Below are 12,825 nucleotides of genomic sequence, written 5' to 3' on the forward strand. Positions count from 1 at the left end.
AGACTCATTCAGCAGCCCATGTGGACCAGAACTGACATTAGACTCATTCAGCAGCCCATGTGGACCAGAACTGACATTAGACTCATTCAGCAGCCCATGTGGACCAGAACTGACATTAGACTCATTCAGCAGCCCAGTGGACCAGAACTGACATTAGACTCATTCAGCAGCCCATGTGGACCAGAACTGACATTAGACTCATTCAGCAGCCCAGTGGACCAGAACTGACATTAGACTCATTCAGCAGCCCAGTGGACCAGAACTGACATTAGACTCATTCAGCAGCCCATGTGGACCAGAACTGACATTAGACTCATTCAGCAGCCCAGTGGACCAGAACTGACATTAGACTCATTCAGCAGCCCAGTGGACCAGAACTGACATTAGACTCATTCAGCAGCCCATGTGGACCAGAACTGACATTAGACTCATTCGGCAGCCCAGTGGATCAGAACTGACATTAGACTCATTCGGCAGCCCAGTGGATCAGAACTGACATTAGACTCATTCAGCAGCCCAGTGGACCAGAACTGACATTAGACTCATTCAGCACCCCAGTGGACCAGAACTGACATTAGACTCATTCAGCACCCCAGTGGACCAGAACTGACATTAGACTCATTCAGCAGCCCATGTGGACCAGAACTGACATTAGACTCATTCAGCAGCCCAGTGGACCAGAACTGACATTAGACTCATTCGGCAGCCCAGTGGATCAGAACTGACATTAGACTCATTCAGCAGCCCAGTGGACCAGAACTGACATTAGACTCATTCAGCAGCCCATGTGGACCAGAACTGACATTAGACTCTTTCAGCAGCCCAGTGGACCAGAACTGACATTAGACTCATTCAGCAGCCCATGTGGACCAGAACTGACATTAGACTCATTCAGCAGCCCAGTGGACCAGAACTGACATTAGACTCATTCAGCAGCCCAGTGGACCAGAACTGACATTAGACTCATTCAGCAGCCCATGTGGATCAGAACTGACATTAGACTCATTCAGCAGCCCATGTGGACCAGAACTGACATTAGACTCATTCAGCAGTCCAGTGGATCAGAACTGACATTAGACTCTTTCAGCAGCCCAGTGGACCAGAACTGAAATTAGACTCATTCAGCAGCCCAGTGGACCAGAACTGACATTAGACTCATTCAGCAGCCCATGTGGACCAGAACTGACATTAGACTCATTCGCCAGCCCATGTGGACCAGAACTGACATTAGACTCATTCAGCAGCCCATGTGGACCAGAACTGACATTAGACTCATTCAGCACCCCAGTGGACCAGAACTGACATTAGACTCATTCAGCAGCCCATGTGGACCAGAACTGTCATTAGACTCATTCGGCAGCCCAGTGGATCAGAACTGACATTAGACTCAATCAGCAGCCCAGTGGACCAGAACTGACATTAGACTCATTCAGCAGCCCATGTGGACCAGAACTGACATTAGACTCATTCAGCAGCCCAGTGGACCAGAACTGACATTAGACTCATTCGGCAGCCCATGTGGACCAGAACTGACATTAGACTCATTCAGCAGCCGAGTGGACCAGAACTGACATTAGACTCATTCGGCAGCCCAGTGGATCAGAACTGACATTAGACTCATTCAGCAGCCCAGTGGATCAGAACTGACATTAGACTCATTCAGCAGCCCATGTGGACCAGAACTGACATTAGACTCATTCAGCAGCCCAGTGGATCAGAACTGACATTAGACTCTTTCAGCAGCCCAGTGGACCAGAACTGAATTTAGACTCATTCAGCAGCCCAGTGGACCAGAACTGACATTAGACTCATTCAGCAGCCCATGTGGACCAGAACTGACATTAGACTCATTCGCCAGCCCATGTGGACCAGAACTGACATTAGACTCATTCAGCAGCCCATGTGGACCAGAACTGACATTAGACTCATTCAGCACCCCAGTGGACCAGAACTGACATTAGACTCATTCAGCAGCCCATGTGGACCAGAACTGACATTAGACTCATTCGGCAGCCCAGTGGATCAGAACTGACATTAGACTCATTCAGCAGCCCAGTGGACAAGAACTGACATTAGACTCATTCAGCAGCCCATGTGGACCAGAACTGACATTAGACTCATTCAGCAGCCCATGTGGACCAGAACTGACATTAGACTCATTCAGCAGCCCAGTGGACCAGAACTGACATTAGACTCATTCAGCAGCCCATGTGGACCAGAACTGACATTAGACTCATTCGGCAGCCCATGTGAACCAGAACTGACGTTAGACTCATTCAGCAGCCCAGTGGACCAGAACTGACATTAGACTCATTCAGCAGCCCAGTGGACCAGAACTGACATTAGACTCATTCAGCAGCCCAGTGGACCAGAACTGACATTAGACTCATTCAGCAGCCCAGTGGACCAGAACTGACATTAGACTCATTTAGCAGCCCAGTGGACCAGAACTGACATTAGACTCATTCAGCAGCCCAGTGGACCAGAACTGACATTAGACTCATTCAGCAGCCCAGTGGACCAGAACTGACATTAGACTCATTCAGCAGCCCATGTGGACCAGAACTGACATTAGACTCATTCAGCAGCCCATGTGGACCAGAACTGACATTAGACTCATTCAGCAGCCCATGTGGACCAGAACTGACATTAGACTCATTCAGCAGCCCAGTGGACCAGAACTGACATTAGACTCATTCAGCAGCCCAGTGGACCAGAACTGACATTAGACTCATTCAGCAGCCCAGTGGACCAGAACTGACATTAGACTCATTCAGCAGCCCAGTGGACCAGAACTGACATTAGACTCATTCAGCAGCCCATGTGGACCAGAACTGACATTAGACTCATTCACCAGCCCATGTGGACCAGAACTGACATTAGACTCATTCAGCAGCCCATGTGGACCAGAACTGACATTAGACTCATTCGCCAGCCCATGTGGACCAGAACTGACATTAGACTCATTCAGCAGCCCATGTGGACCAGAACTGACATTAGACTCATTCAGCAGCCCATGTGGACCAGAACTTACATTAGACTCAGACAGCAGCCCAGTGGACCAGAACTGACATTAGACTCATTCAGCAGCCCAGTGGACCAGAACTGACATTAGACTCATTCAGCAGCACAGTGGACCAGAACTGACATTAGACTCATTCAGCAGCCCAGTGGACCAGAACTGACATTAGACTCATTCAGCAGCCCAGTGGACCAGAACTGACATTAGACTCATTCAGCAGCCCATGTGGACCAGAACTGACATTAGACTCATTCAGCAGCCCATGTGGACCAGAACTGACATTAGACTCATTCAGCAGCCCAGTGGACCAGAACTGACATTAGACTCATTCAGCAGCCCAGTGGACCAGAACTGACATTAGACTCATTCAGCAGCCCAGTGGACCAGAACTGACATTAGACTCATTCGGCAGCCCAGTGGACCAGAACTGACATTAGACTCATTCAGCAGCCTAGTGGACCAGAACTGACATTAGACTCATTCGGCAGCCCATGTGGACCAGAACTGACATTAGACTCATTCAGCAGCCCAGTGGACCAGAACTGACATTAGACTCATTCAGCACCCCAGTGGACCCGAACTGACATTAGACTCATTCAGCACCCCAGTGGACCAGAACTGACATTAGACTCATTCAGCAGCCCATGTGGACCAGAACTGACATTAGACTCATTCAGCAGCCCAGTGGACCAGAACTGAAATTAGACTCATTCGGCAGCCCAGTGGATCAGAACTGACATTAGACTCATTCAGCAGCCCAGTGGATCAGAACTGAAATTAGACTCATTCAGCAGCCCAGTGGATCAGAACTGACATTAGACTCATTCAGCAGCCCAGTGGATCAGAACTGACATTAGACTCATTTAGCAGCCCAGTGGACCAGAACTGAAATTAGATTCATTCAGCAGCCAGAACTGACATTAGACTCATGTCTCACCAGAACTGACATTAGACTCATTCAGCAGCCCATGTGGACCAGAACTGACATTAGACTCATTCGCCAGCCCATGTGGACCAGAACTGACATTAGACTCATTCGCCAGCCCATGTGGACCAGAACTGACATTAGACTCATTCAGCAGCCCAGTGGATCAGAACTGACATTAGACTCATTCAGCAGCCCATGTGGACCAGAACTGACATTAGACTCATTCAGCAGCCCATGTGGACCAGAACTGACATTAGACTCATTCAGCAGCCCAGTGGACCAGAACTGACATTAGACTCATTCAGCAGCCCATGTGGACCAGAACTGACATTAGACTCATTCAGCAGCCCTTGTGAACCAGAACTGACATTAGACTCATTCAGCAGCCCATGTGGACCAGAACTGACATTAGACTCATTCGGCAGCCCATGTGGACCAGAACTGACATTAGACTCATTCAGCAGCCCATGTGGACCAGAACTGACATTAGACTCATTCGGCAGCCCAGTGGAAAACATCCAGACAGATTGAAATAGTTTTAAGCACTGATGTTCTTCAGCAGTGGACTGAACAAACAGCAGCCTTACGGCATTACGTGTGTGTGTGTGTGTGAGAGAGAGAGAGAGAGTGAGATCATTTGTGAGTGTAAAATGTCTTAAAGATCAAAGTGCAGATAAATGGAATCATTGTCTCCCAGAAGAAAGAGTCGATTCTGAACTAAGTTGTCACTCTCTCTTTAGTCTCATAATCTGTGTGCAGTGCAACTTATTTGCATAACTCTGGTCTTGATTTGCTGAGCAGCATCTCTTAGCCCAGCCCTCACACATGGTAGTTAATTTGCATAATGCCCGCCTGTGGTCCTGATTGGCTGAGCAGCTCTCAGAGAGACGGGATCTTCACATGAAGTGTTTGAGAAACTGAGAGAAAAGAGCTGATGGTGCAGTATGAGGAAATTAAAGAGTTTTAGTCTTGTTGACTTATTGTAGGAGACGCCAAAACTAAAATAACCTTTAAATAGCATAATAAGGCACTTAAATCATCTCTTTCACTCATTTTCTGCGATGTTGAACCACTGAATGGCTGTTTCATAAAATACATAATTTATAATTTCATGTAAGTATTCGTCTATTTGTGGATATCCAAACAAGAGTCCAGACACGGTTAGGTTTGGACCAGGCCATGAGTTTGTCCTGTGTTAGTCGGACGGGTTCATGTCTTTACTGATTAAGCGCTGCTTTAGTGAGATTTACTGCTCATAAACACTGCCCATGAAACTTTATTCACATTACTAGAACTATCAAATATAGAGCATTAATCTAGTGTGACTAATCATTTATTAAAGTCCGTATATTATGCAAATTTGACTTTTATCAGGTGTTTAAACACAGATATGTGTAATCAACCAGCCTATTGTGGTAAAAATCCACCCAATACTATATTATAATCTTTATTACAATCATTGTCAGGTAACACTTTATAATAATGGTCTGTTATTAATAGATAACTCTGCAGCACCAATGATTAGAACTACATTAACACTTCAGCTATTACAATTAACTAATATCGAACTAATCAGTAAGTAATATTGAATTCAGGAATAAGATAGTTCCTTATTAGGTAATTAATAGTTACTGAATGAGACTGGTGTCACTAATAACTAATAGGTAACAAGGAAAAAATATAAAAAATTACTACATTACCATGTCTGAGATGTGAGAAATTGTCTTTTTTTACTCCTAATGTGTAGCCTGGATGCCAGCCGAACCTAGCCCCGCCCACAACATTTTTAGGTCGGGCGGTTCGGTCTGGCCTTGCTCCATAGAGGAGTAACTAACCCCGAACAGAAACTGTTCGGACCAATGAAATCATCAGGGCGGGCTTTAGCCGATGACAGACAGATGATCAACAGAAACTGTTCGGACCAATGAAATCATCAGGGCGGGCTTTAGCCGATGACAGACAGATGATCAACAGAAACTGACCAATGAAATCATCAGGGCGGGCTTTAGCAGATGACAGACAGATGATCAACAGAAACTGACCAATGAAATCATCAGGGCGGGCTTTAGCCGATGACAGACAGATGATCAACAGAAACTGACTAATGAAATCATCAGGGCGGGCTTTAGCCGATGACAGACAGATGATCAACAGTAACGTAATCATGCACGTCATCAGAGGGGCTTGGATTATATTTACTCGAATCCTAAACGGAGAGCTTGTTTGTATATGCATTCACCTTCATAATTTCTCTCAAAGATGATGATCATGTTGGGTAAGTACTCTGTGTATCAATAAATTATTTTATTTTTTTACAACACCGGCAAAGATCATTTATTCCAGCACGCGTGCAGACAGGGTTGCCAAGTTTTTACAACAAAACCCGCCAACTACTAACCCTGAACAATAGCTTCTCAGGGGGGTTCTCCGGGGGAAAAATGGCATTTGAGGGTTAAAATGTGTGTTATTTAGGCAAGATTGCTGCTACAATTCACACTCATGGGTCTATATATTACATAATAATCGCTTCCTTCAACCCTTGGACATAGAAAACAGAAAAAAACTCGGACTTGGCAACACAGTACAGTTGAGCTCTGTCTGTTGACATTTGACAATGCTTTATTCAGAGTATAAAGAATATGATTATTAACATCTCAGACACACAATAATGGGATAATTGGTCAGTTAGTTTATAGTTATTAATGAGGATAATCTCAGTCAGTAATTATTGATTACTTAATAAGGAACTATCTCCTGAATTTGATGTTATTACTGATTCCTTCAGATTGTTTCTATATTAGTTAATAGCAGTAGCTGAAGTGTTCATGTAGTTCTACTCATTAGTCCTGCATTACTTCCTGCAGAGTTATCTATTAATAACGGACCATTATTATAAAGTGTTACCGATTATCAATCTCTCATATTTCCCTCTACTCCTGTAAGAGTAGTGAAGCCCCGCCCATGCCTGCTGCTGATTGGCCCTTTAGCAAAGCCACGCCCCTGAGTGAGAAGCACAGAGACGCCATTTCTGTTTCCTCGCTGTATCAGCACTTGAGTTTCACACTGTAAAAAAAAAACAGGTCTCCAATTGAAAATGTTCTAGTGACTGATCACATCTACATTGTTCAGTTGGCCAAATTGAATTTCTGTGAATTAAATTGCATCAATTTTAGAAATGTAGATGTGATCAGCGTAAATCACACGAAGAGAGCGGGCAGTAGGCGGGCAGTAACGCTGGATTAGAGACGTCGTTTCTGAAGGACGGGGCAATCCCAACGCTTCGAGCTCTAACTTCATATCAGAACGAGTGAGGATGGCTCTTCATCTTCTGTGAATGTTTGCACATGTCCTTCTGAATGAGCTGAACGCTGTACGCTAATATGGCTAAAGTTAGCATCGTCTCTGACTGTATTCACTGAGACTAGAGCTGTGGCGTTAGTTTGATCCTGAACACGCTCACGTCTGCGTCATTCATACACACTCGATACACACTTTATAGATGAACATGACGGCTCATGCTAGTCGATGAGTTGAGTCGGCGTAACTCCACAACTAACGCTACATAAATGATCCACTAAGCGTTCAGTGTAAAGTGTGGAGCTCTTCCTGAGTCTCTCGTCTGTGTCGACTCCGGCTTATTTCTGACATTTGTCTGAGTGAGATTGGCCTGTTTTGTTGTTGATGGAGTATCTGAAGTGTAAAGGCTCCGCCCTCTCCTGTAGGGAGGCGGGGAACAGCAGCAGCTCATTTGCATTTAAAGGACCACACACAAAAACGGCACGACACAAACCCAAATAGAGGCAAATTAGATAAGCTATAATAAATGATCTAGGGGTATTTTGAGCTGAAACTTCACACACACATTCAGGGGTTTATATTACATCTTGTGAAAAGGGGCATAATATGTCACTTTTAAGGTACAGATTTGACTTTTTTTTCATGTACAAGGTTATCCTAGAAGAAAAAATGCTTTCTTCTGCTCTGACAATGCATTTTTCCTTTGAAGCATTTAATCTTCCCTTTACCCTTGAGTGGATTTGACCACTGGAGCCGTGAAGCTTATGGGTTTTCATTTGTTTGTTAGCGTTTGATTTTGGTGGCTTACCGACTTTAGTTACTACACCTGAGCGAGTGTCAGACTGCTGTCCTTATTTTATACACATTTATGATTATTATCAGTTCATATTTCTGTGGAAAACGTCATACATTTGATTTCCCAGGATAGTTTGATGATTAGAAAGTTCAAAAGAGCAGCATTCATCAGAATATAATCTTTTGTAACATTATACATATCTTTACTGTCACTTTTGATCAGTTCATTGCATCTTTGTAAAAACTTTTGAATATACATATGCGTTGATGAAATTATTAACGGCCTCTTTAAAAATCCACAGCTGCGTAGACATTTTATTTGGGTTTAGCGATCGTACATTTCTGAATGGACACATGTGAAGGACATTTTCTTTCGGCAGTGTTCAGGAGCTGGAAAGTCAAATATACATCTCCTGTTTCCTCGACAAAATGATAATGATTTCAAGCCACTTTGTCTAATTTGCAGGAGAAAGTCATTTGTCTTGTTTAATCAAGATTGCACAACTCTCCAGACGAAACACTTGCACTCTGAACCTCATTTCTAGACGTGTCCACAGAGGTTGTTTTGTCTTGTTGGCTGTAATCTGAGGTTCACAGGACTGTGTCTGTTTAGCTCCTGTAAACCATTAGCCGGTGCAATGTTCCTTGAAGCTATATCAAGGCAAATGCACCTTATTTATTATCCTTATGGCCTCAAGTAGAACCACAAGACCAGATGATACTTAACAAGCTTCATAGCTTTGGTTATGCTTAATAAAATGCAAAGATAAAGTGCAGTACAACCCCTCAAAATCATTTCAAGGACATTCAGAAAGTTGATTTCAGACAGAAATATACACACGTTTAATCGTAACAGAGACGACTATGAACTTCAGATCGACAAATGAGAGGCATTAGAGTAACAGCTGTCAGCCCACACACACACACACACACACACACACACACACGCAGAGAGAGAGAGCAAGACTTCAGACCCTCATTATAATAACAGGGTGTCAAAATTGCACAGACGAGTTATTCTGGACAAATGCTTTTCCAGAAGCAGCAGAAACCAAACGGATGTACGTAACTTTTATAGACTCAACCACAAAGAGTGATGATGATAAAATGTCTCAGTCCCCATTTCTGGGAGTATTACTCTGGCTGAATTACACCAATCAGGCATAAGTGTGAACCGGCCACAGGTGAACCGGCCACAGGGTCATGGGCGGCCAAGGCTCATTGATGCACGTGGGGAGCGAAGGCTGGCCCGTGGGGTCCGATCAAACAGACGAGCTACTGGAGCTCAAACTGCTCCAGAAGTTAATGCTGGTTCTGATAGAAAGCTGTCAGAATACACAGAGCAGCTCAGTTTGAGGCGTATGGATCTTTGAGGCGTTGACTCGGCCTCCAAATTCCTCAGATCTCAATCCGATCGAGCATCTGTGGGATGAGCTGAACAAACAAGTCTGATCCATGGAGGCCCCACCTCGCAATCTACAGGACTTAAAGGATCTGCTTCTAGCATCTTGGGCCCCGATACTACAGCACACCTTCAGGGGTCTAGTGGAGTCCATCAGAGACGGGTCAGCAAAAGGGGGAGCAGCACAATATTAGGTGGTTATAATTTTATGCCTGATTGGTGTATATTTAACTTCACTGACTTCAACGAACGATTATAAAGGGACTGCAATAATTTACACCTCTGCCAGTTTCAGAAATATTTACAGACTTTTTAAAAGACATTTGGTAAACCACTGTTTAATAAAAATAAATAAAGCATGGTTTATTCTCCCTCCCTACTAAAAACAGTCATTTTTTGATATATTTTAACACATTGCTGCCAACTTTTCTCTTTTTTATGTAAACCTGACAAATGTCTTCACTTTCAGTTGATCTGTGTATGAATCACAATGTGCATTAAAGCGTTTAACAGATGATCTCAAGAGCTCCGGTGTCTCATGAGGAGAACAAGAAGTGAGTAGGTGTGTAATTAATGTTATGTACGACATTTGACAATTAAAAGACGTTCAGAAGATGGTCTGACCTTTGCTCCAGCGGGTCCATCGTTCCCAGAAACGCCCGGCTTGCCCTGGAGGAACACACATATATTACTGCGGCTCCAGACAGACTTCATCCTGAGGAACCGTATTATACTCTGACTGGGTATTAGTGTTGGAAAATGGACAAATCTGTGTATTCAATTTTCAAGAAGATGGCTAAATATTAATTCAAAGGACAATTAATCATAATAACTGTTTTATTTTTTGGATGCTGTGTGTCTGCTTTTAAAGGTTTAGTTCAGCCAGAAATGTAAACTCTGTCATTAATTCCTCCTGTGGTTGGCCAGCCGTCAGACCTCCGCTCATCTTCACACACAGATGAAGATATTAGTGTTGAAATCTGATGGCTCAGAAAGGCCTTCATTGACACCAATGTCATTTGATTTCAGCAGTTTGACACGCGATCCGAATCATGAATCGATTCACTGACTCATAACGGTTCGAATCATGAATCGATTCACTGACTCATAACGGTTCGAAGCTTTGTTCTGAAATCGGCCATCACTATATAAGTCGTTATTTAGTGTTTTTGCGCACTAACTCTATTCTGGCCTCTTCATCAATGATTGTAGAGCCGCTGTAGTGAGATGGGCTTTGTAACGACGTCTTTAGTGCCTTTTTTAGGGTCTTGAGAGAGGAAACGACATTGGTGTCAATGAAGGCCTTTCTGAGCCATCGGATTTCAACACTAATATCTTCATCTGTGTGTGAAGATGAGCGGAGGTCTGACGGCTGGCCAACCACAGGAGGAATTGATCACAGGGTTTACATTTCCGGCTGAACTAACCCTTTAAATAAGATTTTTAATACTGTCATGTATCTGTGCAAGTGTGAGAACAAAGGCATTACACATTACAAAACATTACCAGTGGACCAGGCTCTCCAGGAGGTCCTTGTTCTCCTTTCTGCCCCTGCTCTCCCTGTTTAAAAACACATGTGATGATTAATAATATCATAAATGCTTATGATAGCATACAGGCCTTTTAACTACAGTAGAATACGTGATATATTTATTATAAATTTAAAAAGAAGCTTATTTTAAAATGATAATTAAGTGGAGTTTCTCTTAAAATGGCATTGCTGTTATTTGGAATGTGCGACATTGAATAAACAAAATATATACTAATGTTCAGGGATTTTCTTGATAATGATAATTAGAGGATTTTTGCTGAGTGTGTTTATTCTGCTGGTACACTGTAAAAAATTATTTACAAGATTTGTTTATCACGTATGAGCGTCTTAATGAGCAAGTCATTGAATCGTTATGCATTGAAATACATAAAATAAAAAATAAAAAATATATATAATAACAATAAATTTTACCATGATTTATGCACTTTACGATTTAAAAACATAAAGATTTATACCTTTCTCCCTGGCAATCCGACTGTCCCAATGTTTGGTTTCTCTGCTCCCTGAAACAAAACGACATTATGCTTTACACAGAAGTAGATTTCTGCTTGGTGTCTTGAGTCTGTCTCCAGTTTGAGTGTAGTGTGTGTGTCAGCCGTGTTGTCTCTGCCAGTGGTCATAATGTTATGCCTGATTGGTGTGTGTGTGTGTGTGTGTGTGTGTGTGTGTGTGTGTGTGTGTGTGTGTGTGTGTGTGTGTGTGTGTGTGTGTGTGTGTGTGTGTGTGTGTGTGTGTGTGTCTCACCATTGGTCCCGGTGGGCCTGGGTTTCCAGGTAACCCTTGTTCTCCTCGCTCACCCTGGATATGAAAGAGACCCAAAATGATTTACAATGAAGGCAGAGAAAGTGTGCTCACTGACTTACACCTAAAGCAGATCATTATGACCCAGACTGAGAGCATCGTGGGTTGTCTCTGAAGCATCTGCTCCTGAAACAAAGTCGTGGGTTTTCTCCTCTCAGACTCACTTTTGGGCCCTGAAGTCCTGGAGCTCCTGTTGGCCCTGATGGACCCTACGAGACGGAGGAGCAGAAGTACAACGCTTACTAACAGCAGATAGCAGAGCATCCCTTTAGATACTCAATCAATCAATCAATCAATCAATCATGTTTTGTGAATTGTGTTCAGCACTTTGGTCAACAGTGTTGTTTTTAAGGTGCTTTATAAATAAAGGTGGATTGGATTGGATTATTCTGGTCACCACGACTGCAGTATTTCTTGCAGTGAATGATCAGAGACAGTAGAGCATCTCACCTCATCTCCAGGTGTACCTGGATCTCCTGGCTCTCCTCTTGAACCTGAGGGTCCCTTTATTGAGAAACACACGCTCCGGTCAACAGACTGTCGGCCATAAACGGCCATAAACCCAAAGACGTGAAGTTGTGAATATATACGGGTTTACTCACAGGCTTCCCATCGGGGCCTGGAGTTCCGTCCCTTCCCTTCTCTCCCCGCAAACCCTGTGGAGATCAGACTTTGGTTGTAAATAACCCTCTAAAAAGCAACTGTATGTAAATGCACAGGACATTATGAATGGAGATGTGTGTTGACCCTGGGTCCTGGAGGTCCTGGAGGCCCTGGAGGCCCCTGAGGGCCCGGCTGTCCTTCCCTGCAGTCACACTCCTCATCAGGGTCAGGGCTGGGCTCGCGGTCCAGAGGACACTACAGAGACACACACAATGCTATCATAAAGCCCACAATCGGCCCAACACACACACACACACACACACACACACACACACACACACACACACACACACACACACACACACACACTGCCATCATCAAGCACACAATCGGTCCAACACACACACACACACTGCTATCATCAA

At 43.8% G+C, this 12,825-nt stretch overlaps 1 protein-coding gene across 1 annotated transcript in view; it reads right to left on the reverse strand.

Moving 5' to 3' along the window:
• The window catches only part of si:dkey-225n22.4 (collagen alpha-1(XXI) chain), an 87,310-nt gene that overhangs the window by 48,452 nt on the left and 26,033 nt on the right, over positions 1 to 12,825 (reverse strand). Inside the window, exons 9-16 of the mRNA XM_067435470.1 lie at positions 12,545 to 12,655; positions 12,400 to 12,453; positions 12,248 to 12,301; positions 11,962 to 12,006; positions 11,741 to 11,794; positions 11,452 to 11,499; positions 10,951 to 11,004; positions 10,069 to 10,113 (exon numbers count right to left, since the gene is read on the reverse strand). Of these exons, the coding sequence (XP_067291571.1) occupies positions 10,069 to 10,113; positions 10,951 to 11,004; positions 11,452 to 11,499; positions 11,741 to 11,794; positions 11,962 to 12,006; positions 12,248 to 12,301; positions 12,400 to 12,453; positions 12,545 to 12,655 (465 nt within the window). The remainder of the gene's footprint in view (positions 1 to 10,068; positions 10,114 to 10,950; positions 11,005 to 11,451; positions 11,500 to 11,740; positions 11,795 to 11,961; positions 12,007 to 12,247; positions 12,302 to 12,399; positions 12,454 to 12,544; positions 12,656 to 12,825) is intronic.

The sequence above is a fragment of the Pseudorasbora parva genome, chromosome 24 (genome assembly GCF_024679245.1).
Source record: "Pseudorasbora parva isolate DD20220531a chromosome 24, ASM2467924v1, whole genome shotgun sequence".
NCBI lineage: Eukaryota > Metazoa > Chordata > Actinopteri > Cypriniformes > Gobionidae > Pseudorasbora > Pseudorasbora parva.